Raw genomic sequence first — 23,957 nt, forward strand, 5'->3', positions numbered from 1 at the left:
AGACTGACATGGATGTATTTGAACTAAGCAGGCACACTTTTACAAACCCATCAACAGAAACTTCAAAGAGCCATGCTTGAAATTTACAACTACTGTAACTGACATGAACCCTTTCTTTAGCTCATGAAACTGAAACCAAAAACCTTCATCCACTGAAACTAAAACCGAGACAAGACAGTTAACTTCCGACTCATCAAAATGGGATTATCGTGTTAATAGGATTGCGGTGTGATGCCAAAAGAAAAATGTCCATGTTTGGGTAAAATAAAAATGAACATTGAAGTTTTCTTATCTTATTTGATTTGATTTTTAACTAGTGGTAATCTCTGTTAGTATTACTGCAAGTGTTCTTCACATAGCAGACTTGGTTGGTGGAAAGTTAGTTGTTTGCCATGGGAACAGCACTTTACAATGCTTGTGTAACAGTGCCCGTGTCATGAATTGAAAACTCTGCCTGAAAAATCCTTCTTATTGGGTTAATGCGCATGCGCTAACATGGAGATTAATCAGGTCGTGAACAACCTAACCCTAACTCTTACCCTAATCCTAACCCATGGTTCGTTCGGTCTTTCTTTCTTTATTTGGTGTTTAACGTCGTTTTCAACCGTTCAAGGTTATATCGCGACGGAGGGAAGGGGGGTGATGGGATAGAGCCACTTGTCAATTGTTTCTTGTTCACAAAAGCACTAATCAAAAATTTGCTCCAGGGGCTTGCAACGTAGTACAATATATGACCTTACTGGGAGAATGCAAGTTTCCAGTACAAAGGACTTAACATTTCTTACATACTGCTTGTCGTTCGTTCGGTCAAAGGGATTTTTTAAGTCCAAGATTGGCGCATGCGCATAGACCGCAACGAGAAAGATTGTTCAGCAGAGGTTTCAGTTCGTGACACCTGGTCAAAAATATCAAAATGCTGCACATTCTTAAATCTAGGCACCAAAAGACCAAAATGCTGCACATTCTTAAATCTTGGCACCAAAAGACTACTATCTCTGAGATCCTAATGAGCAAGAACTGCCAGATTGGATAGAACAGTCTGGACAGAATAATCTGCCAATCAGACCAACTGCAGATGAACACGCAATTACTCCAGAATAACATTAACAATTACAGCAGTCAGCAGACTGAACAAGAATGTGGGGCTTCCAAAAGGTACGCACACACACACAAGACAGTGATTAGTGAGCCTATTATCTGTCAGGGAGTACCCGCATCCTGAAGGGGGAAACAACTGGGGAGATGCCTGATGACAAGGTCATGTGACTAATCTGATGAATTAATTGGGAGAAATCCACATGTGGCTTCATCAAAAAGCAGGATATATGAGGCTGTGCCAAAAGGTGCTCTGTCAGAGGGGGACATTTTATAAGAAAATAAAAGTAACATTATCATTTCAACACTTACACAATGTGAAAGAATAGTCATTTGGACATACAATTCCAGTCTTAAAAAGATAACTCAGTAAAGCGACTTTGAGAAAATGATGTGTAATCGTAATTTTTGGGAATCTGTCGGATGTAACAATGGACATGAAAGACAAGTAAAATTAGTTGTAAACCTATATCATTTGAGCAAATTTTTACTTGTATCATTTATATAACCATGTAGCAGGTGTTTAAACTAAAATGTACTGATTGCTGATAGAAACTGAACACAATATAGTGCAATGATGATGTCATGTGTTGCATCCGACAGATAGCAATTACTAGCAGTTTGAATTCAAGAACAGCAAAGCACAGTTTTGATCAAAAACGAAGTTTATTCATTTGGTGAAGTCCTTTCATTGCTGTCAGAAACAATAACATTGATCATGCCTGGAGAAAAGATTGCCAGCCATACCATTCATCTGTCGGAGGTAACATATTTTTAGAATGGACACAAATGATGATGTCATGTGTTGCATCCGACAGTAATGTAAATTTAGCAGTTTTGCCAGAGTAATGGTGGGAATCGCAAACTTAGCCCGTTTGTGGAAAGAAAGGGACATTTTGATCCGTTTTTAGCTCATATCGTGCTGACTGATGAAGGCCAGAGCCAAACGTTCCCACATGACACGAGCGAAGCCGTGTCAAAGTTTCGGTTGACAGTTTGATATCTGTGTCAGGAGTTTCGATCGACGCCTGACTTAACACTTTTGAGGCAGTCTTTGTTATTTTTGAGTTTGTTTCCTGCATATGATAGCCGTGTAAACTGTTTAACACGGTTCCAAAGGTTATTTTAGGTTTCGAACTTTCACTCAGTATTTTTTGTTTTTCGGGTTGAACTTTCTGTTGACCGCAACTTACAAGAAAAAGCTGACATGGAACTGATACTTACCGCTGCGTGTTATCGACGCCATCTTGGAGGGAAAAGTGCGCGAAAGGCATTGTGGGAAGGAATGTCTTTTTACTGCGATGCGACAAACATCCGGTAGAAGTAAAATCGCGGCCAGAATTATTAAATGTTCGATCGAAACACTCTGACATGACGAAGTTACTCCGTAAAAAACATGCCTGATATAAAATATATACAACAATCAGTGCTGTTTTCACCGTTGCTAAACGTCAAACTAAGATTGCAGCACTTGTTTCTGTGTTCTTCTAGAGAGATTTCTGGAGCAAATCACTGCCGTCAACCTTTTCTGCTGGTGTGACATCTGACATGATAGGTTACGATCGTAACAGCTTTTAAAAAAACCGTTTTTCACACATTTCGGGAAGAATTTTGTTCTGCTTTTTACATTGATTAAAAAGCTGAATCTCTCCTCTTTCACCCATCTACAAAAAAATGACTCTCAACTTGAAAGATAAAAAACAAAAAATCGTTGTTTGTGGGTCCCCTAAAATGTCCCCACTTCCGGATCAACATTCGGACCTGGATCTTGTAATTATTTTGTATTTTAACCCTTTCAAAGGCCAACATGCACCTTAATGTTGTGCATGTTGTATCTTTGATATACTTTTAAGCTAAGTGAGGCTAAATCAGGAAAAATGTATGATTACAAAACAAAATATCAATGTGCAAATTTGACAGGGGTCTCCCAGAGCACCTTTTGGCACAGCCTCATATAACGCACATCAAAATTGATCAACTTGACTGTCACCAGGAAATACCTTCAACCTAAAGGAGAAAGAACCTGGGGAAATCTTTTATGTCAAGCTTATGTGACCAGTCTGAGGAATTAGGAGAGATCAACCTCTGGCTTCATTAAAAAAAAAAAAAAAAGCAGAATCAATAATGCAAATGTGAATAATTTGTCTGTTTCACCAGCAAAACAGTCGCAATTTGAATTACCAATGTTTTTATCTTACATACGTGAGAGAGACGTGTGATACAAATAATTATCCACCGCTCATGACACTATGTAAGAGAAACAGAATACTACATGGCTTGCTGTGCCGTACCAGATATAAACTTGTTGCCTTGTAGTACAGTACAAGTATTCTCAATCTCAGTGAAGTGACTGAAATAGCAACATTATGATTTACATGGTACATGTGTGACAGGGGAGGCTACCGCTCGATTGTATGTTCATGGAAACCTTCGGGTTTGCATAACAGTTTTTATAGGGCTAAGAAATTAGCCCTAACATTTTCAATCCTGTTTGATTGCACTTCGCTTCCCGAGGTGATCGTAGTGTTTCGGCACACGGTTACACATGTTCTTTCTTTCTTTCTTTGGTGTTTAACGTCGTTTTCAACCATTCAAGGTTATATCGCGACGGGGAAAGGGGGGAGATTGGATAGGGGAAAGGGGGGAGATGGGATAGAGCCACTTGTTAATTGTTTCTTGTTCACAAAAGCACTATAATCAAAACATTGCTCCAGGGGCTTGCAACATAGTACAATATATGACCTTACTGGGAGAATGCAAGTTTCCAGTACAAAGGACTTAACATTTCTTACATACTGCTTGACTAAAATCTTTACAAACATTGACTATATTCTATACAAGAAACACTTAACAAGGGTAAAAGGAGAAACAGAACCGTTAGTTGCCTCTTACGACATGCTGGGTAGCATCGGGTAAATTCTTTCTCTTCCCAACCAATATGGGACTCCCCCTAACCCGCGGGGGGTGGTTACACATGTAACATGAATTATATTGTGTACACTTGCCCTGGATAACCCCAAACCAATTCATAAGCAGTGCCGATAAAAAGATCCCTTTACATTTAGAACTGAGAATCAAGTCTAACCATGTCTGCACTCAACTGGAACACTTGAAAAAAAAAAAAACCGCCAAACAGACAGCTCCTTTCAATATATAGGCCAATACCCCTCTGAACCCCAGAATAGGACCATACAGTTGCACTTTCAATAAAGCTGAAAGGACCCGTCTCAGCCAATGCAAGTTGTGACACATGAACGCAATACCCGCAATACAAATTATCTGCAAAGATTACTGTTGCACTACAATAAGACCGCTCTTTTGAACAGATCCTTTTCTTACAGCAGAAGAGCTCTTCATACTTAGTCTGTCAACCTCTGCGTTATTACTTATTGCAAGTATGAATGAAGAAGATTTTAAGCCACACCCCTTCCTGTGCAAACAGTTTGGCTCATGGTCTTGTATGTGGCCAGGCTTTCGGGTTTACTTGGTATACAATGGAAATCCCCTTTAAGGCCAAAAAAAAAGGTCTGTTTCCGGTAACATAGGGTGAAAAAATAGGGTCGGTAGGTCGGCTTTTTTTTTTTTTTTTCAATTTTTTTTCTTTTTTTCTTCCCTCTCTGATGTTTCACAGTTCATTTCTTCTCATCAATCCCTGTTTTTGCCTGTTGAAAAACGTTAATGATACTAAAACTCGCTTTGAACTTCGGATAAGGCGCTATATAAATAAAGAGAATAATAAATAAAGAGAATAATAAATGGATAGGTACTGATAATTTTCACCCCATCCTTTTCATGACAACATTTATCAAGTTTTACAGCTAGCGGGTGGCGAACACCACTGCGTGCATCCATTTTGAAAGGAAGTAACACGAGTGACGACCCTTTACTCCTAACAGTACTTTGAGCTTACCTCCCTTCTGTCGTCTGCTGTTTGAGCGCAAACAGCTCTATTTTGGATGCGGGTTTTTTTTTCTTTCTCTCAGACGATCAAAAAAAAAAGAATAGGGTCGGGCCTAAAAACTAGGGTCGGTCGGGTTACCGCAAACAGACATTTTTTTTTGGGGGGGCCTAAGACCTTCAAACATCTGAGAAAATCAGGTCTTAATGGGAGGGAGTCTTTCTTTCTTTATTTGGTGTTTAACGTCGTTTTCAACCGTTCAAGGTTATATCGCGACGGGGGAAGGGGGGAGATGGGATAGAGCCACTTGTCAATTGTTTCTTGTTCACAAAAGCACTAAGGCCAAAAAAAAAAATTGTCTGTTTCTGGTAACATGGCTAAAAAAAATAGGGTCGGTAGGTCAGGATTTTTTTTATTTTTATTTTTTTTTTACCCCCAAATGTAGACCAATAAAACTAACTTTAAAAATCGCGCAAAGAGACTGGATTCACTATACATAGAGACAAGACACTCAACACATTTACAAATCGTCAGCAGACTTTCGTTTTCACACGTTTTTGTTGTTCATTTTCTCACCCTGTCCTCTACCACAACCAAAAAAAACAAAATTTTGGAGTTTGGAAAAAAAAAGTTTAGGGTCGGCGCCGAAATTTAGGGTCGGTCGGGTGACCAGAAACAGACAATTTTTTTTTGTTGGCCTAATCAATAATTTGCTCCAGGGGCTTGCAACGTAGTACAATATATGACCTTACTGGGAGAATGCAAGTTTCCAGTACAAAGGACTTAACATTTCTTACATACTGCTTGACTAAAATCTTTACAAAAATTGACTATGTTCTATACAAGAAACACTTAACAAGGGTAAAAGGAGAAACAGAATCCGTTAGTCGCCTCTTACGACATGCTCGTCCCAACCAATATGGGACTCCCCCTAACCCGCGGGGGGAGGAGGGAGTCTTAAAATGGAGGTAAATGTACAGACGCTATGACTTGCAGATGATATCATTTTCAAGCATCCATTTAATTGTAAATGGGTTAAACAATGCAAGCTAAAAATCTTTCGAAGCAAGTGCAGATAAGCCTGAAGACACACACAACATGTTTGTTTGGGTCGATTACTAAAAAAAATTAAAAAAAATATTGGGAAGTTTGTTTCTTGTACACAGACACATGTGGCTTTTTATTGACCAGATTGTGGCAAGCTCTGTGCCCTGGGTGTTAGAGAAGAGTAACCTTTCTTGTAAAGTCTGCGAAATTGAGTTTTGTCATTTTTAATTCACATTCTTTTCAATGTCAAAAAAAGTTCTGGGGTCAGTCAGGGAATATGAAACAAGCATGATTGAAGAAGAAGACTCACGATAAGAGTACTGACATGGCTGAATTCCCCTAAATAGGATCAGGTACATGAAGCAAGTACTTGTTTTTCAAATGCTAAGCAAACATTGCACAGTAACCTACATATGGCCAAAGTGTCACTGCCTTGCACTGTTGCAGGGATCATGTCACTGCCTTGCACTGTTGCAGGGATCATGTTCGCCCATCCATTTAACATTAAATGGGTACAGTACAACAACCCAAGCTGAAAACCTCTGAAAATGAGGCCACTACAGGTTCGTTTTCTTTGCACTTTCTTGAGAGAACATGAGCTACACTGCTTCCTATAAAACCAGAGAAAAAACTGCATGGAGTTCCCTTGTCTGCTGCCCCTCATACACAGGGAACAGTAATGGCTGAATTATGCACCAGACGACTGATTTTGTGCACAGGGTTCCCTGGTGCATTACCTCTTGTGTCAAACAGTGATGAAAAACATCCTGAAGAATGCATCATCCTCCCTAACACAGAACCATGACAGCAACAACCAACAAAATATACATAACCAGAGTTTGCTATTATCACAACCTCTGGGACACAGTGAACTAAAGGACAAGACATGTTCATTGTCAAACATTCTTCTTCTTCTGCGTTCGTGGGCTGAAACTCCCATGTACACTCGTGTTTTTACACGAGTGGAATTTTACGTGTATGACCGTTTTTACCCCGCCATTTAGGCAGCCACACGCCGCTTTCGGAGGAAGCATGCTGGGTATTTTCGTGTTTCCATAACCCACCGAACTCTGACATGGATGACAGGATCTTTTCCGTGCGCACTTGGTCTTGTGGTTGCGTGTACACACGAAGGGGGATAAGTCACTAGCAGGTCTGCACACAAGTTGACCTGGGAGATCGGAAAAATCTCCACTCTTAACCCACCAGGCGGCCGCGGCCGGGATTCGAACCCTCAACCTTCCGATTACGAGGCCGACGTCTTACCATCCCGCCACAGCGCCCGTCATTGTCAAACATTAACCCAATGGTTCCAGTAAACCATGACAACTGCCTTGTGATAATGAGGCCCTGCTCACAAACAAAGACCACCCAAAAGGATCCTAGATGATTTCCCCCCTATAAAATTATAATTCACCTTTCCATGGAAACCATCTCTATGACAACCCCTTCTGGTCAGTCCCTTGGGTGGTCTTTATACTTGACATTTTCAACTGTTTTTAAATGAAGACCACATGCAGAATAGAAATTTCCGATCAGTCAGTCAATCCTCCTGATCTGATAAATCTGTTGGTACCGGAACAGAAGCTTTTTGCATGTTGTTAGTGTTATACCCAATTAGTTCTTTCATACAAAATCCACCATTATCTTTGTGATAAAGTTTGCAGGTAGTTAAGACAGGTTGCAGTGCGCAAGTGTCTGGTTTTCATGGGATTGATGTCATGGCCTTTGAGGTAATACTTGTGTAAAAAAAACACCTAGCATAATCACTGCAGTCGCATGTACTTCTAAATGCTGTTAACTGACCCAATTCAGGTTAAGCTAAGGAGTCACAAAAAAAATGTCACCATCCACTCGCAAGCTACATAAAAACACTAAGAATCAAGTTAACAAATAAACCTGTGTCCTGCTTCAAGTTGTTACAACATGCTGACACACACTGACACTCCCACATTTTCCATTTCACCCACACAAAGCAGTAAACAAGATTTGTGCATGTTGTAAACAGCCGCACTGCTGATAAGACTGAATTCTCCAACACATAGTTTGCCTGATAAGAGAAAATGAGGAAAACAACATGCCCTCTGCACAATGACCTATTTTAAAACCTCTTTGTTCATGCAATGTTCTTCCCTAAACAATCACAACTTGAGGCTTGAAAGGAAAACTTGAGCAGATGTGCAAAGCACACAACAATGACTTACTAAATATGTTTATAACCATTACTCAACCACCTTCAAAACGAAAACAATTGAAAACTAGACTTTTGCAAAGCTAAACCATTCTCAGAAGAACTTCAAAAGCCAAGTTTTTCAGCAACAACCACTTGCAAAGCAACTGTGCAAATCGTGTGATAATGACTTTCTGAAACTTCTTCTGCCCCAACATTCAACCACAGCAGAATTCAAGTTGAAAATAAAATGATCTGATCTCAAAAAATAACATACTTTGTTCTGCCATCCTCATTTCAAAAAGGACATGACAATGTAAACCTGGTCACAGGCAGTTCATTCCCAAAGGAAAAACAACCCCAACACCAGCAGCAGAAAGACCCAATTCATCACTGTCTATACCTCAGTACAGTGGAAACCCACTCAAAGACCACCCAAATTAAGACCTTTCTTCCGATCATAACCTCTGTAAATTTCTCTATTATAAGGCACAAAAAAATAGTCTGTTTACGGTAACCCGACCGACCCTATTTTTTTCGCGACCCTAGACTTTTTTGGCATTTGGGAGAAAAAAAAAAATCTTTGGTTTTATTTTGCAAAATAACGTAAAAATATGGTTTTTGGGGAAAAAAAAAATCCCGACCTACCGACCCTATTTTTTTGGCCTATGTTACCGTAAACAGACCTATTTTTTGGGGGCCTTATAATACACCCTCCTTTTAAAGACTGATTTTCTCAGATTGTTGGGAGGTCGAAAAAGGGGGTTCCACTGTATGTCTGTAGGAGGGACAAGGGACCCTGTAAACAAGGAAACTACAATGACAGCAAGCCGCCTCTTGTCTTTTTCCCAAGGTGACCCCTTTCTATCCAGCCCCGCTCCCCTCTATAGCCCAATGACACTGACAGTCAAGCACACCTTCACTGGCCAAGGTGTCCCCTAAAATATTTACAACCTGAACCTTTAGACACAGACAAGAGTTGCATACCCTTTTGACTTTTACCTTTAAGAACTGCAGTACATAATAGATTACTATTAACCTGAAGCACACCAATCCTCTCCGGAAGATGTCTTCATAAATTTAAATGTTTGCACATTGCCCAACTTCAGGAGTGTTACAAGACCATCAGGCCTGGGATTAAGTTACACAGAAATACATCATTACACAGAAATACATCATAACTCATTACTAAATGCATCATTGTTCGAAAGTGCATTTATAATAATATTTACACACAGAGCTATATGTGACCCTCCACCACGAAATGAGTCGCATGTCACCTCGCGCGGTTCTGCGCTAAGGCTTAATATAAGTCCGGGAAGTGTCTGGTAACAGTGTGAGGGTCACCTTAGTCACAGGCTTATAACTCAAACAGTTTTCGCTCTTTTCTAAAACGGTTTTCACCACTGGATAGAGCATAAAAAACTCTTTAGGAAAATGTAAACATATTAAAATCATGCAAAGGTGACATGCGACTCATTTCGTGGTGGAGGGTCACATATGTTCAGTTCTCTTTCAAATTAATGTCTAACCCATCTGTGCAGCAATTACTTCTTTCCCTTTGCATTTCTTTCAGCTCTGCCTAAGTGGGTTGATTGCATTCTATGCCCTTGTGCCTGCTTATTACTATCCACAGTGTGTGTGTTTTAATGTATCTCTGTATTCCAATGGCATTACTCCCTGCCAAACTAAGCCATTCCAAAATTCCCAGCAACTCAAACAGAGGGAAAAGTTAATAGCCACTAGGCATGGATTATTTGTCACCCTTCAACTGTGTCCCCTACTATCACACAGTCCACTGATCAGCGAAGCCCAAGATGAAAACCGCCGACCACGGCAGGTAGTCCATTACATTGGGTAACCAACGATAGTCTGACACAGCTACTCAACCTCCATACAATCAACCGACACACCCCCCCCCCCCCCCCCCATACACACAACACAAACATGCTAAAGTTACATGTGGCTGTGCCTACATGTGTGTGGGAGGGGGGGGGAGTGGGGTAAGGGGGAGTGGAGAAGAAGCAAGCAGTGTGTGAGATTGAGAAAAGGAGGGAGGCAAGTGCATTGAAAGGAAAACATAAGTCCTGCTATATCCGATTGTGACTGATGTTATGGAGTCCCAATAGCCTACATACTGGCAGTTTGGATATTTGTGTTCTAAACATAAAAGGAAAAAGGAAATGTAGCACTCGTAAGCCTGTTTGGTGTGTGTGGCATAGTCGAATGATTAAAGTGGTGTGAGTGTAACAGTGTAAAAAATTGCAACTTTCTTTATTTGGTGTTTAACGTCGTTTTCAACCACGAAGGTTATATCGCAAACGGGAAAGATGGGATAGAGCCACTTGTCACTTGTTTCTTGTTCACAAAAGCACTAATCAATTGCAACTGAAGCCTCCTAGTCCGGCTAGCTGGGAGATTTCTGCTCTGACTTTCGGACAGAAAAAAAGGGTACAACTGAGGGTAAATGGTTTGTGTATGTGTGGTCAGGGAGTGTGTGTGTGGCGGTAGGGGTAGGCATCGGGAAGGGAAGTCCAAGGCAAGGTTGGAGGTGTAACAGGAAAACACAGAACCGCTGAGCTAATTATGACTTGAAGTTTGGCGACCCCCTACAAGTAGCTTGCATATCTTTGCTCACAAATGCTGACAGCAAGAGAAGCACAAATAGTGAAAGGAGAAAACACAGCCAGGTGGGTGAAGAAAAAGGGGGGTGGGTAGGTTTGTTTGTTTGTTTATTTGTTGCTTAACGTCCAGCCGACTACCCAGAGCCATATCAGGACGAGGAAGGGGGGGATGAAGGGGGCCACTTGTCAAGCGATTCCTGTTTACAAATGCACTAACCCATTACTTGTGTCCCAGCAGGCTTTAGTAAAACTAAATTAATACCTACTGGAAGATTACCAGTTTCCAGTATGTTAAAATAGGCTTAACCTATCTACTGCTGGACTTACATCAGAACACTAACAGATTAAACTATACATGAATCGCGAGACAAGCGGCAAGAGAAGAGATTTTTGGAAAAAATACAGGTGAATGAGCAAGAAGGCAGAAAAAAGAAAAGAATTCATGAAGAAAAAGAGAGCATGACAGGAAAGAGGAACCAAAAATCTACCTAACAGCAAACTAGAAAGCTCCTGCGGTTCCAAAAACAGGAGGGGCTTTTAATTTCATAACCGCAGTGCCCCACTGCGGGAGGTGGGTAGGTAAGACTAAGAGTGTGCAAGGAACACAAAGTCCCACTGAACTAATTCCAGACAAAAGTTGACCTCCCGCTACCTGACAGATCTTAGCTTCACACAGCGGACACCAAAAAAAAACAACACCGGAGGGAGAGGGATGTGTGCCGAGTAAAGGGGGTAGAAAGGGGGGGGGGGAACCACGTCACAATGACTCTTCACCGGCAGCATGACAGACGTCACCCAGCGCAAACCAAGCGTGAAGAATGACCTTCGCCCAAGATATCAAGTTGTAGGTGAGAGAGAAACGCCAGGCAGCTGCATTCTCACTGTAGACTTTGAATGTGACTTTGAAACTGAAAGCAAGTGACCGGTTGTGGAACATTTCTAAACAATGCAAGTCGCTTGTTCCTACTAATGCATATTTAAAGGGAACCTATCAGAGCTGAGCTATGTTGAAACTAAGCAGTTAATCCAGTCACTTTCAATCAATCAATCAATATGAGGCTTATATCGCGGGTATTCCGTGGGTACAGTTCAAAGCGCAGGGATTTTTAAGTTTTCTTTAATTTTATGCAATTTATATCGCGCACATATTCAAGGCGCAGGGATTTATTTATGCTGTGTGAGATGGAATTTTTTTACACAATACATCATGCATTCACATCGGCCAGCAGATCGGCCTATTATTCCAAGTCACACAGGTATTTTGGTGGACATTTTTTATCTCTATGCCTATACAATTTTGCCAGGAAAGACCCTTTTGTCAATCATGGGATCTTTAACGTGCACACCCCAATGTTATGTACACAAAGGGACCTCGGTTTTTCGTCTCATCCGAAAGACTAGCACTTGAACCCACCACCTAGGTTAGGAAAGGGGGGAGAAAATTGCTAACGCCCTGACCCATCGCAACCTCTCACTTCCGAGCGCCAGCACCCAGTCCACTTTCTCTTAGTCTCACACATACTTAAAAAGGTTAAACGCAAATCAGTTTCAAATAGCAATACAGCTGACCGTGGACATGTTTCTGGACCTGATGGAACTTTTTTGGACAAATCAGGACAGAACTGTTCTAGAAACTACAAACTTTGTGCACCAATAAATAATTATCACTGATAATTGTAGAAAATCCAATCCCCCTTCGCTTACAACAATATAACGAAACAGCCCTAATCAGTTTCAAAAACACTGAAATGCACAATCCCAAACCAAACTTAAGACTACAGAACATTGTCATTGACTGTACAGACAAGCCCACAGAAAGAACAGTTCTTGCAACATGCATCAATTTAGCCCATACAGTGATACACTAACTTAATCAAAGGATAGTCGTTTAATAGATTTATAAGTCTTCCGTCATCACACCGTTTGATTACAACTCACTCTATAGCCCAGACCTCGGTTACCTCATTTACAATATCAGGTCAAAGAGAACTTCCACTATTACAAAGATTGTCACTGGAAATTACTATCAGTGCCGCTTTTCAGTATCTAACCCAAGGACTGGCGTTTCCTTTCAAGGTTGCCCTGTCAATGTTATCAGCTGTCTGTTGTACAAATCGGTCAAACCAGAAATGACCCTTTGACAGTATAGAGGACATCTAGATACACGGGGAGGACACTGATCGTCAATTTCAACAAATGTGTGTCTTGGCCCTGGGTTTAACTAAAATTCAAAACATTATCCTAAACTCTTTATTTTGAAAACTTCCTTAGTTCATAGTGGACAAAACCTTATCTAAACCTGTAAGTGTACGGTCGACATTTAGTGCGCCTCAGCATGGTGCATCTGACAAGTCAATAATCCTAAGCCTGTAACACCGTAATCCAGATTTCACTGCTTGAAAATTGAAATATCCATGTATGCAAAGCAGCTACAGAAAGTAAAACTGAATACTAGAACCATGCACAATCAAACATAGGCCACTACACAGATCAATGCCATCAATAATACAAGTGCAAAAAAACGCTTCTCACTAAAGAGAACCTGAAAGGCCTAGTGAAGAGAAATGGCCTCATTAACAGCACACAAGACAACATCAATCAATCCACTGCAAGAAACAAATTCAACAAGACCCTTCATGTTCGGTCTGCTAGTGCTAGAAAACCGCAAAAAATCAAGCAACCATGAACTACACAAATGGACAATTACAAAAAACGAGACAAATCGGCATTATTCGCGTCACTTTTAATTAATTGCTGAGACGTAATTAGACGATGAGAGTGGGATCAACTCTTTCACGTGCTCGCCATGTGCCGTTATGCGCACCGACCCGGCAGACGAGAAAGTCATCCGAAGGACTTTCCCTGCTACCGTGTCGGCTCTGATATTGACGCTGCTGGGGGTAACTGGCTAGTTTCCGGCGAAAATACTGGACAAAATGGGCAATGTACACGCTAGTTGGAAGCCTGCACTCGCTCAATTTGAAGGGCGAAGCTCGTTTGACCTCTAACTCGATTTATATGGCCCAGAACATAGATTTTGAATCGGATTGTGTCGAGCTTCGCCGAGCGTTTACTGCGACCGACACAGGTTTATGAATATTTATGAGCTCTCCATACTACGCTCTGACAAGCGTCCTTTTTGGATTGTTTTGCAGAATTTGTACACGCCGAGTTCTTAGTGAAACTTACACACAAGTCACACACCAATCGTTGCATAAAAATGACAGCAAAAAGTAGCACCGAAACATCCACTTTATATCGAACATCATAGAAAAACAGAAAAAGAAACTGGCTATTTCCGTGTTCATCGCCATTTTGAAGGTGTGCAATGCCCTTCAAGTCAAGTTCATTTGCCGACACAGTCGAAACTCCATTTTCTGAAGCCGATTCCGCTAGATTCTGGTCGAATGAAACTTACACATCGGACACAAATATGAAAATATAGATAAAAATGAAGAGAGCGAGAGTCTTACCGATTTGCCTGCTTTGGACGCCATCCTCAACTAGGGCACAGTCAGCGGAGGGCGCTTCGACTGAGGTAGAGAAGTGCGGAGCTCTAGCTGTCAATCAAACGTGACGTCACAGTAAAATTCCTGTGCCGGTATTGCGAAATCCCCACAGGAAAGACAGAATCGTCCACAGAGAAAATTGAAATCCGCCGGACTAAAATCGATGTTGCAAGAGCGACGGTCCTTGGGCAAGTGAGAGGTGAAATGAAGAAATGAAACCCCTTGAGCAGCACCGGTGAGAATGGCGATAGGACGCTCCGGTCACCGCGTGATCACGTGATCACGCTCAGAGCTTCAAAATGGCGACTAGTGGGCCGGCCCGCGTCGGCGGCTTGAATCTGGTGACAGCCACGGTCCCCCCAGCGCTTAAATACTGACAGGAAGTGACGCTGAAGATGGACGATTTTTGTCCGATTTTGACCTTGTTTCTCCCTCACTTACAACGCTCATTTTCCACACCATTCACCTTGGGAGAGCTTAGTGAATGCGGTTTTTGTAGAGCGGTGCATTTTAGTGTCGTCTGCTTGCATTGTGTCGTCTGCTACCTGAGCCCGTTATAGATGTTTCCACAGAAACTGCCGGTGACGACTAGCCGCTGTGGGCTTGATTGAAGGGAGGTTGATGCTCGCTGACGGATAGTTCATTGATCTGTCGGCTCAAGTCACAGACTTACCGTGATTAAGCTGTTAGATAATTGCCGCACAGTCTTCGATTCAGCTCAGCAACGCTGCAGGTTCAGCCTGATTCAGTTCGCGACTGAGTGTTGTCGACCCACGCGGGCATTGGTGCCCTGTATTTTATTTCGGCCGAAACAATTGAATTGTGTGATGTGCCCGAGTTTTTTCTTTTCTTCGCCGTTGTTTGAGTTTCATCCGGCATTTTTTTTTTATTAAGTTCTGCAGGGTGTTTGTTTTGCACAGTGCAAAAAGTTCAGAGTGTTTGTTCAATGTTAGTTTAGGTACGGGCCGATACCAAAACGCTTGTTTGCCCGTCCTAAGACCGCCGGTGTCCGAGGTCAGTCTTGAATATCTTAACTGACAGTCATTATATAAAAGGTTTCACTGGTCCCCCTCTCCCCCCCCCCCCCCTCCCATAAAAAAAACACCTGCAGGGCCGGACCAAATGAGTTGTAAGGGGGGGTTCCTCCTTTTTTGGGGGGGCAAATCAGCGAAGTGGCGAAGCCATAAGCGCACGCCTGCAAAGCAGGCGCGCGAACTAGGGGGGTCCGGGGGCATGCTCCCCCTGAAAATTTTTGAAAAACGGTTAAAATCTGTGCAATCTGGTGCATTCTGGGCCTTGTTTTGAGGGTTAAGAGCAGCATTGTTTTGGTGCTAAAACTAGTAAAAAAAAAACCACTCAAAGCAAGGTACATGCTTTTTCCAGGGGTGGGGTTCCGGAACCCCTGGAACCCCCCCCCCCCCCCCCCCCCTGGGTCCGGCCCTGACCTGAGAAAAGAATTGCAGTACCCCCGCCCCCTTACAGTTACACCGTAATTTCTCAGTTGCGGCTTACCAACCCCACACTCCCGTCTCAGTCTATCTCACCCGGCACACACACCCATTCCCCACCCCTCCCCTTTCAGGATGTTCCTACAGTATCAAATTTATACGTTTAATACAGCAAATATTTATTTTGATGACTCAAAATAGCCAGGTAAGATGACATGAAAATCAATGAATCTCCACTGAGAAAAAAAACCGTCATGCATGGTTAACTATTGTAAAATCAATAAATGTCCGCACAGAAAAAATGTATACTGCGTCGCCATTATAAAACCGAAATTGTACGATCAATGATAACGGCTTATTTAAAAAAAATAAAAAAATACTGATGTAGTTATTTAGTCGATGAATTCTGAAAGGTACCGTCTCTATTCAGGCGGTCACTGATACACACAGTCACAGATTCTCTCGGACTTTAGCATGGGATGAGAACACTCGTCCGCTTGCACACATACGACACTAAAATTCTACACCACGACACTAAAATTCTACACCACGACACTAAAATCTAAAATTCTACACCACGACACTAAAATTCGACACCACGACACTAAAATTCAACACCACCGACACTAAAATTCTACACCACCGACACTAAAATTCGACACCACGACACTAAAATTCTACACCACCAACACTAAAATTCTACATCACCGACACTAGAATTCTACACCACGACACTAAAATTCTACACCACCAACACTAAAATTCTACATCACCGACACTAGAATTCTACACCACCAACACTAAAATTCTACATCACCGACGCTAGAATTCTACACCACCAACACTAAAATTCTACATCACCGACACTAAAATTCTACACCACCAACACTAAAATTCTACACCACCGACACTAAAATTCTACACCACCAACACTAAAATTCTACACCACCAACACTAAAATTCTACACCACCGACACTAAAATTCTACACCACCAACACTAAAATTCTACACCACCAACACTAAAATTCTACACCACCGACACTAAAATTCTACACCCTTGCAGACCTCTCGACTCATATCGTGTGTGTGTCACAGTGTGTGTGTGTGTTTGCGTGCGTGCGGCGTGCGTGTGCGTGTTTCAAGTGTCACAGCCGTGTATGCGTGTTTGTGTGTGTCACACAGTGTGTGTATGTGTCTGTGCGCGCGCGCGCGTGTCAGTGTGTTTGTATGTTTGTGTTCTCCCGTGCGTGCGTACAGTGTGCTAGCTTGTGCTAAAGTTATCGCGGCCAATTGACACACGTATCAATTATTAAATTAATTCTGTTTTCGTGTGTGAAAAAGTACCACACTGCACAGATATCAGCGAGGCTGTTGATAATTCAGTGGCGTGTTTTCGAGTTGAAAGATGTTATCACATTCCATGTAAAACCCTGAGCACATCTGTGGCATTGAACATTATCGTTTACACGACGAGAGAGGGACGGTAGCTTTAAATCGAGTTTCTTTTTTATGCGAAGTGATTTATTTAACGATCGTTTTTAGCTCCTGAAAAAAATGTATTGTTGCCTGCATTTACTGCTCAGCTAGGGCAGGGTACCGTTACAAACACATTAACTGCTCATTTCCGATCGATACATGGTAGATTGATGTGACAATGAAGTAGTGTTTGGTTCAGTGCAAAAAACCACTAGTGTGGCACAGAATGCTGTGTTTGCACGTGCTTTTGCTCTCTTTCACACACTGCACACACACACACACACGCACACACACGCACGCACGCACGTACACATACACACACACGCACACACACATACACACGCACACACACACACACACACACGCACGCACGCACACACACACAAACAGACACACACACACACACACACACAGCACTGAAAGGGCATACACTCGCACATATACCCAGCCCCCCCCCCACACACACACATACCCTCCTTCCCCCCCCCCCCCACACACACAACCACACGCAGACATCCACTACTGAAACGCCTTTACACTGACAACGCCGCGATAATGACCTTTAATAATTCATTAGCCATAATAACGGTTGCTGAGTACGCTGCCCTAGCTAATAACATCGCTGGGAATTAATTGTTCTGCTAGACAATGGAAAAGCGCCGCCAGACAAAAACAGACCTGACTAATCATTGGTGCAGAAAACTGCTGAGTTGACACTATCATTACAGTGGAACCCATGATATCAAGACTTTACAAAAAATCTGAGAAAATCATGTAAACACATGAACAGAAAATCTATAAAAAAAAATAAAAAAAATAAATAAATAAAATGGTAGTGCATTCTCAGTGTGTTACTCGTTATATTTACGCATTTGCTGGTAGACACGATGAGAGCTCAAACACTCACTTAATACCAATACAAGTGTACATATATATATATAAAGATGACACAAAGCTTCAAGGCACTGACTTCACGTTTATTTGTTTGTTTGTTTGCTTAACGCCCAGCCGACCACGAAGGGCCATATCAGGGCGGTGCTGCTTTGACATTTAACGTGCGCCACACACAAGACAGAAGTCGCAGCATGCACAGGCTTCATGTCTCACCCAGTCACATTATTCTGACACCGGACCAACCAGTCCTGGCACTAACCCCATAATACCCGGAGCAGCCACCAGATTGCCAATTTTAAAGTCTTAGGTATGACCCGGCCGGGGTTCGAACCCACGACCTCCCGCTCACTGGGCGGACGCCTTACCACTAGGCCACCGTGTTGCGGTCTGACTTCACGTGAGCAAGATCTAGATGTGGCACTTTTCAGCACGTGTAGGGGAACGAGTACGGGTAACGTCATCAAATCTAGTTTTTACGTCACGCGTTTGCCAAGATCTGCAGTCTTAATGGGAGCAAAACAACGTATGATTTGGAACATTGGAGAAAAAAAGTGAGTCACGGGTGACGCAATATCTACACGTGCGCGTACAGGTCTTTGCTACACGTTCGATCATCTAGAACTCTGTAATGACGACGCCGACGAAAGCTTGGATGGTCAAGCTTGAAGATTTGATATGAGACAGGGAGCTATCTATCTGTTACAAAAGAAGGTTTGAATTTGTGTCTTAAAAAGTCACCAGCGGCTTTACAAAATTCATTTGTTAAATAATTCCGAATATATAATTCTTGATTTGTGTGCAGGTGGAGGCATGGTACATTCTCTCCCTGACAGGATGCCTTGAGTTTCCTTGTCTGGCAAGGAAACCGATTTTTTTTTTATTTTTTATTTTTTTTTTACATATTTAGAGCTTTTTGTAATGTGTTAATGATATAAGCAGATTCGCGATCGTCGATAATGATTTTTCATGGTGTTTTGTAATTTTTAAATTACAAAGGAATTGATATGTAAGACAGTTTCAAGCGAGCTATTTTTCGCGGCTGTATTTACTGTGCAAACAACTCTATATATGGCAAAAGTGTCACGTGATAATCACCCGTTTGGTTTCGGCGCTCACTGGAGCAGACGATTTTTTCTGTAACCAGTTGACAGTGATGAAACCATATATTACGGTCTCCTTCCGGCAGCAGTCTCAAAATTTCGACTTGTTTTGACCTTAGAACGATGTCTTTATCATAACTGTGAAGAACAGAACGGAGATCACTGTCGAAGTCGGCCAATCTGCAATCATTTTCGTCTCGCGAACACTGATCTCAAATTTAGATCAGTGCTCGCGAAAAACATAATTATGGGAGATAACTCTGTATTCTTATTTTGATAGATTCGCGTAGGACTGTAGCGTCCGGTCAGAGAGATAACTGGCGATAGCCGTTGAGCGATGACTGATCAGAATGGGTACGTCTTATCCCGTGTAAAAGCCTGGCCAGACTAATCTGAGATGGTGAGCTGAATTATTTACACGAGAAGGAGTGTGCCTTTACTCAACTACAACAACAATTGATTTACACAGCCTATAAACAGTGCCTCAGTCTTTGCTCAGCGTTTCTGGGAAATAAATAAATCCTTGTTGAAACCCATCAACAAAACATTCTGCGCTGAAGTTACAACCTCACAACTTACTACTGATGCCGTATGTTGCTACTAACCAGGTTCTGCGAGACAGATTACAAGTTTAAGAATAATGGCGTCGATGCCAGAAAACATGAAAGGATTGACGTACACCGGCTGACGATTTCGTCAAGACGAGATCGCTTTTGGAAGGTACGCAGCTTGTATAAATAACCCCTGCTTCAGTGCAAGCATGCCCCTGCCAGAAGAAGAAGAAGCTGGAATTTATTTATTCTGTAAGCTTTCGGGCCAGACTCTGCTAGAGCTTTAAGTGAACGAGTTCGTTCTAAACCGAGACGAGTCATCTTAAAATAAACTTGGAGTGAGGTGCGAATCAAAGAAACGCCTGCATACGAGGATTGCAAAAAAAATAACTATGCAGTCTGGTGCTCAGAATAAGAAGATTTTCAGTTTTTAGAATAATCATGATGATAAGAAACTGATGTTTTGACTGTTTAATCTCACACTGATCCTGTGTGAAATGGTCCGAAGCAAACAAGCATGGAGACTATTGCAGATAATACTGAGACCTAACCTTTTTACATTTAGTCAAGTTTTGACTAAATGTTTTAAGATAGAGGGGGGAATCGAGACGAGGGTCGTGGTGTATGTGTGTCTGTCTGTCTGTCTGTCTGTCTGTCTCTCTGTGTGTGTGTAGAGCGATTCAGACTAAACTACTGGGCCAATCTTTATGAAATTTGACATGAGAGTTCCTGGGTATGATATCCCCGGACGTTTCTTTCATTTTTGTCGATAAAGATCTTTGATAACGTCATATCCGGCTTTTTGTAAAAGTTGAGGCGGCACTGTCACATCCTCATTTTTCAATTAAATTGATTGAAATTTTGGAAAAGCAATCTTCGACAAAGGCCGGGGTTTGGTAGTGCATTTCAGCTGGGTGGCTTAAAAACTAATGAGTGAGTTTGGTCATTAAAAATCGGAAATTTGTAATTACAATTATTTTTTTATTAAACGATCCAAACACAATGTCATCTTATTCTTCGTCATTTTCTGATTCCAAAAACATATAGATATGTTATATTTGGATTAAAAACAAGCTCTGAAAATTAAAAATATAAAAATTATGATCAAAATTAAATTTCCGAAATCGATTAAAAAAATTATTTCATCTTATTCCTTGTCGGTTCCTGATTCCAAAAACATATAGATATGATATGTTTGGATTAAAAACACGCTCAGAAAGTTAAAACGAAGAGAGGTACAGTAAAGCGTGCTATGAAGCACAGCGCAATCGCTACCGCGCCAAACAGGCTCGTCAGTTTCACTGCATTTTGCACTAGCGGCGGACTACGTTCAGTTTCATTCTGTGAGTTCCACAGCTTGACTAAATGTAGTAATTTTGCCTTACGCGACTTGTTTGTTGTTGTAATAATTCTATGATGCTGATCAAGTTGATTTAAATTTGATAGTGACCTTCTGAGGAAAAGGTTAAATTAAAACAAGGCTGGCGTCAGATGCTTAGAATAAGAAGAGTACATGTTTTTAACGTATGTATGTGCCGGAGGCAGGCGTTTCTAGTTCAATGGCACACTCCGCCTCGTTCACCCCCCCCCCCCCCCCCAGGTTTTTACATGGGATAAGACCATCCCTCCACTTGTCACACACCAAAAATGAACTGCCTGTGTGCTCTAGCTCTATATGCACAGTAGTATTTTTTTTTAAATAATTAATTTCGTAAAAGGTCACCAGAAATTAATTCATTAAAAAAACAAACTCGAACTCACTCACCACAGCAAGCAGTCGGTGTGTTGATTCATGGTATGTGACCAATTGGAGAGATGATCTTTTCCCAATTGCACTAGCGGCGGACTACTGTTAAAAGAGAATAAATGTATGTACATAATTATGATAGAATATTGATGTATGAATTGAAGAAATGTATAAGAACACAAGAATGTATGAATGACAAAGAACAAATGTTTATTTTTGAATGTTTTATGTATGTTTTATTACGGACACAAAAGCTCAGCAATGCAATTTCTCTTTTAGAGATTAATAAAGTTATTGTATTGTATTGTATTGTATTGTAATTGCTAACTGTTTTCACGATGAGGCAGAGTGGGCCTTTAATCTGTCGCTGACAGCCAAGACCGTCAGGGTTCTTCTTCTTCGTTCATGGGCTTAGATTCCCACGTTCACTCGTGTTTTTGGCACGAGTGGATTTTTACGTGTATGACCGTTTTTACCCCGCCATTCAGGCAGCATACGCCGATTTCGGGGGAGGCATGCTGGGTATTTTCGTGTTTCTATAACCCACCGAACTCTGACATGGATTACAGGATCTTTTCCGTGCGCACTTGGTCTTGTGCTTGCGTGTACACACGAAGGGGGATAAGTCACTAGCAGGTCTGCACATAAGTTGACCTGGGAGATCGGAAAAATCTCCACTCTTAACCCACCAGGCGGCAGCGACCGGGATTCGAACTCACGACCTCCCGACCGGCCGACGTCTTACCACCAAGCCACTGCGCCCGTTACGCAGGGTCCGACTAGAACGGTTCTACTCCTACAGGCAAAGCTTTTTCGATGATGCCGTGTTTATGCCTGCTTGATCATGTTTGTCGGTGCAATCAAACTGGAAAATGTGTAGACACAACACAATTACCACTGAATATACTAACCAGTCTTATACAACATTCTTGGCAAGAACAAACAAACACGTTTTCATCCGGGGAAAGTGACTTCAAACTTTAAAATCCTTACAGTACAACATTTTAAAGGTAACATTAAAATAAATCCATCACCAACAACAACAAAAACAAGAATAACAACAACGTTAACAAATAACAAGTCGCGTAAGGCGAAATTACTACATTTAGTCAAGCTGTGGAACTCACAGAATGAAACTGAACGTAGTCCGCCGCTAGTGCAAAAAGCAGTGAAAGTGACGAGCCTGTTTGGCGCGGTAGCGATTGCGCTGTGCTTCATAGCACGCTTTACTGTACCTCTCTTCGTTTTAATTTTCTGAGCGTGTTTTTAATCCAAACATATCATATCTATATGTTTTTGGAATCAGGAACCGACAAGGAATAAGATGAAATAGTTTTTAAAACGATTTCGGAAATTTAATTTTGATCATAGTTTTCATATTTTTAATTTTCAGAGCTTGTTTTTTATCCAAATATAACATATTTATATGTTTTTGGAATCAGACAATGATGAAGAATAAGATGAAATTGTTTTTACATCGTTTTATAAAAAAACTATTTTTAATTACAATTTTCAGGTTTTTAATGACCAAACTCACTCATTAGTTTTTAAGCCACCAAGCTTAAATAAAATACCAAGCACCGGGCTTCGTCGAAGATTGCTTTGCCAAAATTTTAATCAATTTGATTGAAAAATGAGGGTGTGACAGTGCCGCCTCAACTTTTACAAAAAGCCGGATATGACGTCATCAAAGGTATTTATCGAAAAAAAGAAAAAAAGTCCGGGGATATCATCCCCAGGACCTCTCATGTCAAATTTCATAAAGATCGGCCCAGTAGTTTAGTCTGAATCGCTCTACACACACAGACAGACAGACACACACACATACACCACGACCCTCGTCTCGATTCCCCCCTCTATGTTAAAACATTTAGTCAAAACTTGACTAAATGTAAAAACAAGTCGCGAAAGGCAAAATTACAACATTTAGTCAATCTGTCGAACCCACAGAATAAAACTGAACGCACTGCAATTATCAGCAAGACCGTATACTCGTAGCATCGTCAGTCCACCGCTCATTGCAAAGGCAGTGACATTGACAAGAAGAGCGGGGTAGTAGTTGCGCTGAGAAGGATAGCACGCTTTTCTGTACCTCTCTTCGTTTTAACTTTCTGAGTGTGTTTTTAATCCAAACATATCATATATATATATATTTGGAATCAGGTACCGACAAGGAATAAGATGAAAGTGTTTTAAATTGATTTGGAAAATTTGATTTTGATAATAATGTTTATATTTTTAAATTCCAGACCTTGTTTTTAATCCGAATATAACATATTTATATGTGTTTGGAATCAGAAAATGATGAAACATAAGATGAACGTAAATTTGGATCGTTTCATATTTTTTTATATTTTTTTTTTACAATGTTCAGATTTTCAATGACCAAAATCATTA

General features: G+C 41.3%; 1 protein-coding gene across 1 annotated transcript in view; it reads right to left on the reverse strand.

The window, feature by feature from the left end:
• The window catches only part of LOC138973083 (sodium/potassium-transporting ATPase subunit alpha-like), a 59,001-nt gene extending 44,322 nt beyond the window's left edge, over window positions 1-14,679 (reverse strand). Inside the window, exon 1 of the mRNA XM_070345742.1 lies at window positions 14,308-14,679. Within this exon, the coding sequence (XP_070201843.1) occupies window positions 14,308-14,331 (24 nt within the window). The 5' untranslated portion in view covers window positions 14,332-14,679. The remainder of the gene's footprint in view (window positions 1-14,307) is intronic.
• Between the last annotated feature and the right edge of the window lie 9,278 nt (window positions 14,680-23,957).

Source organism: Littorina saxatilis, linkage group LG8 (assembly GCF_037325665.1).
Source record: "Littorina saxatilis isolate snail1 linkage group LG8, US_GU_Lsax_2.0, whole genome shotgun sequence".
NCBI lineage: Eukaryota > Metazoa > Mollusca > Gastropoda > Littorinimorpha > Littorinidae > Littorina > Littorina saxatilis.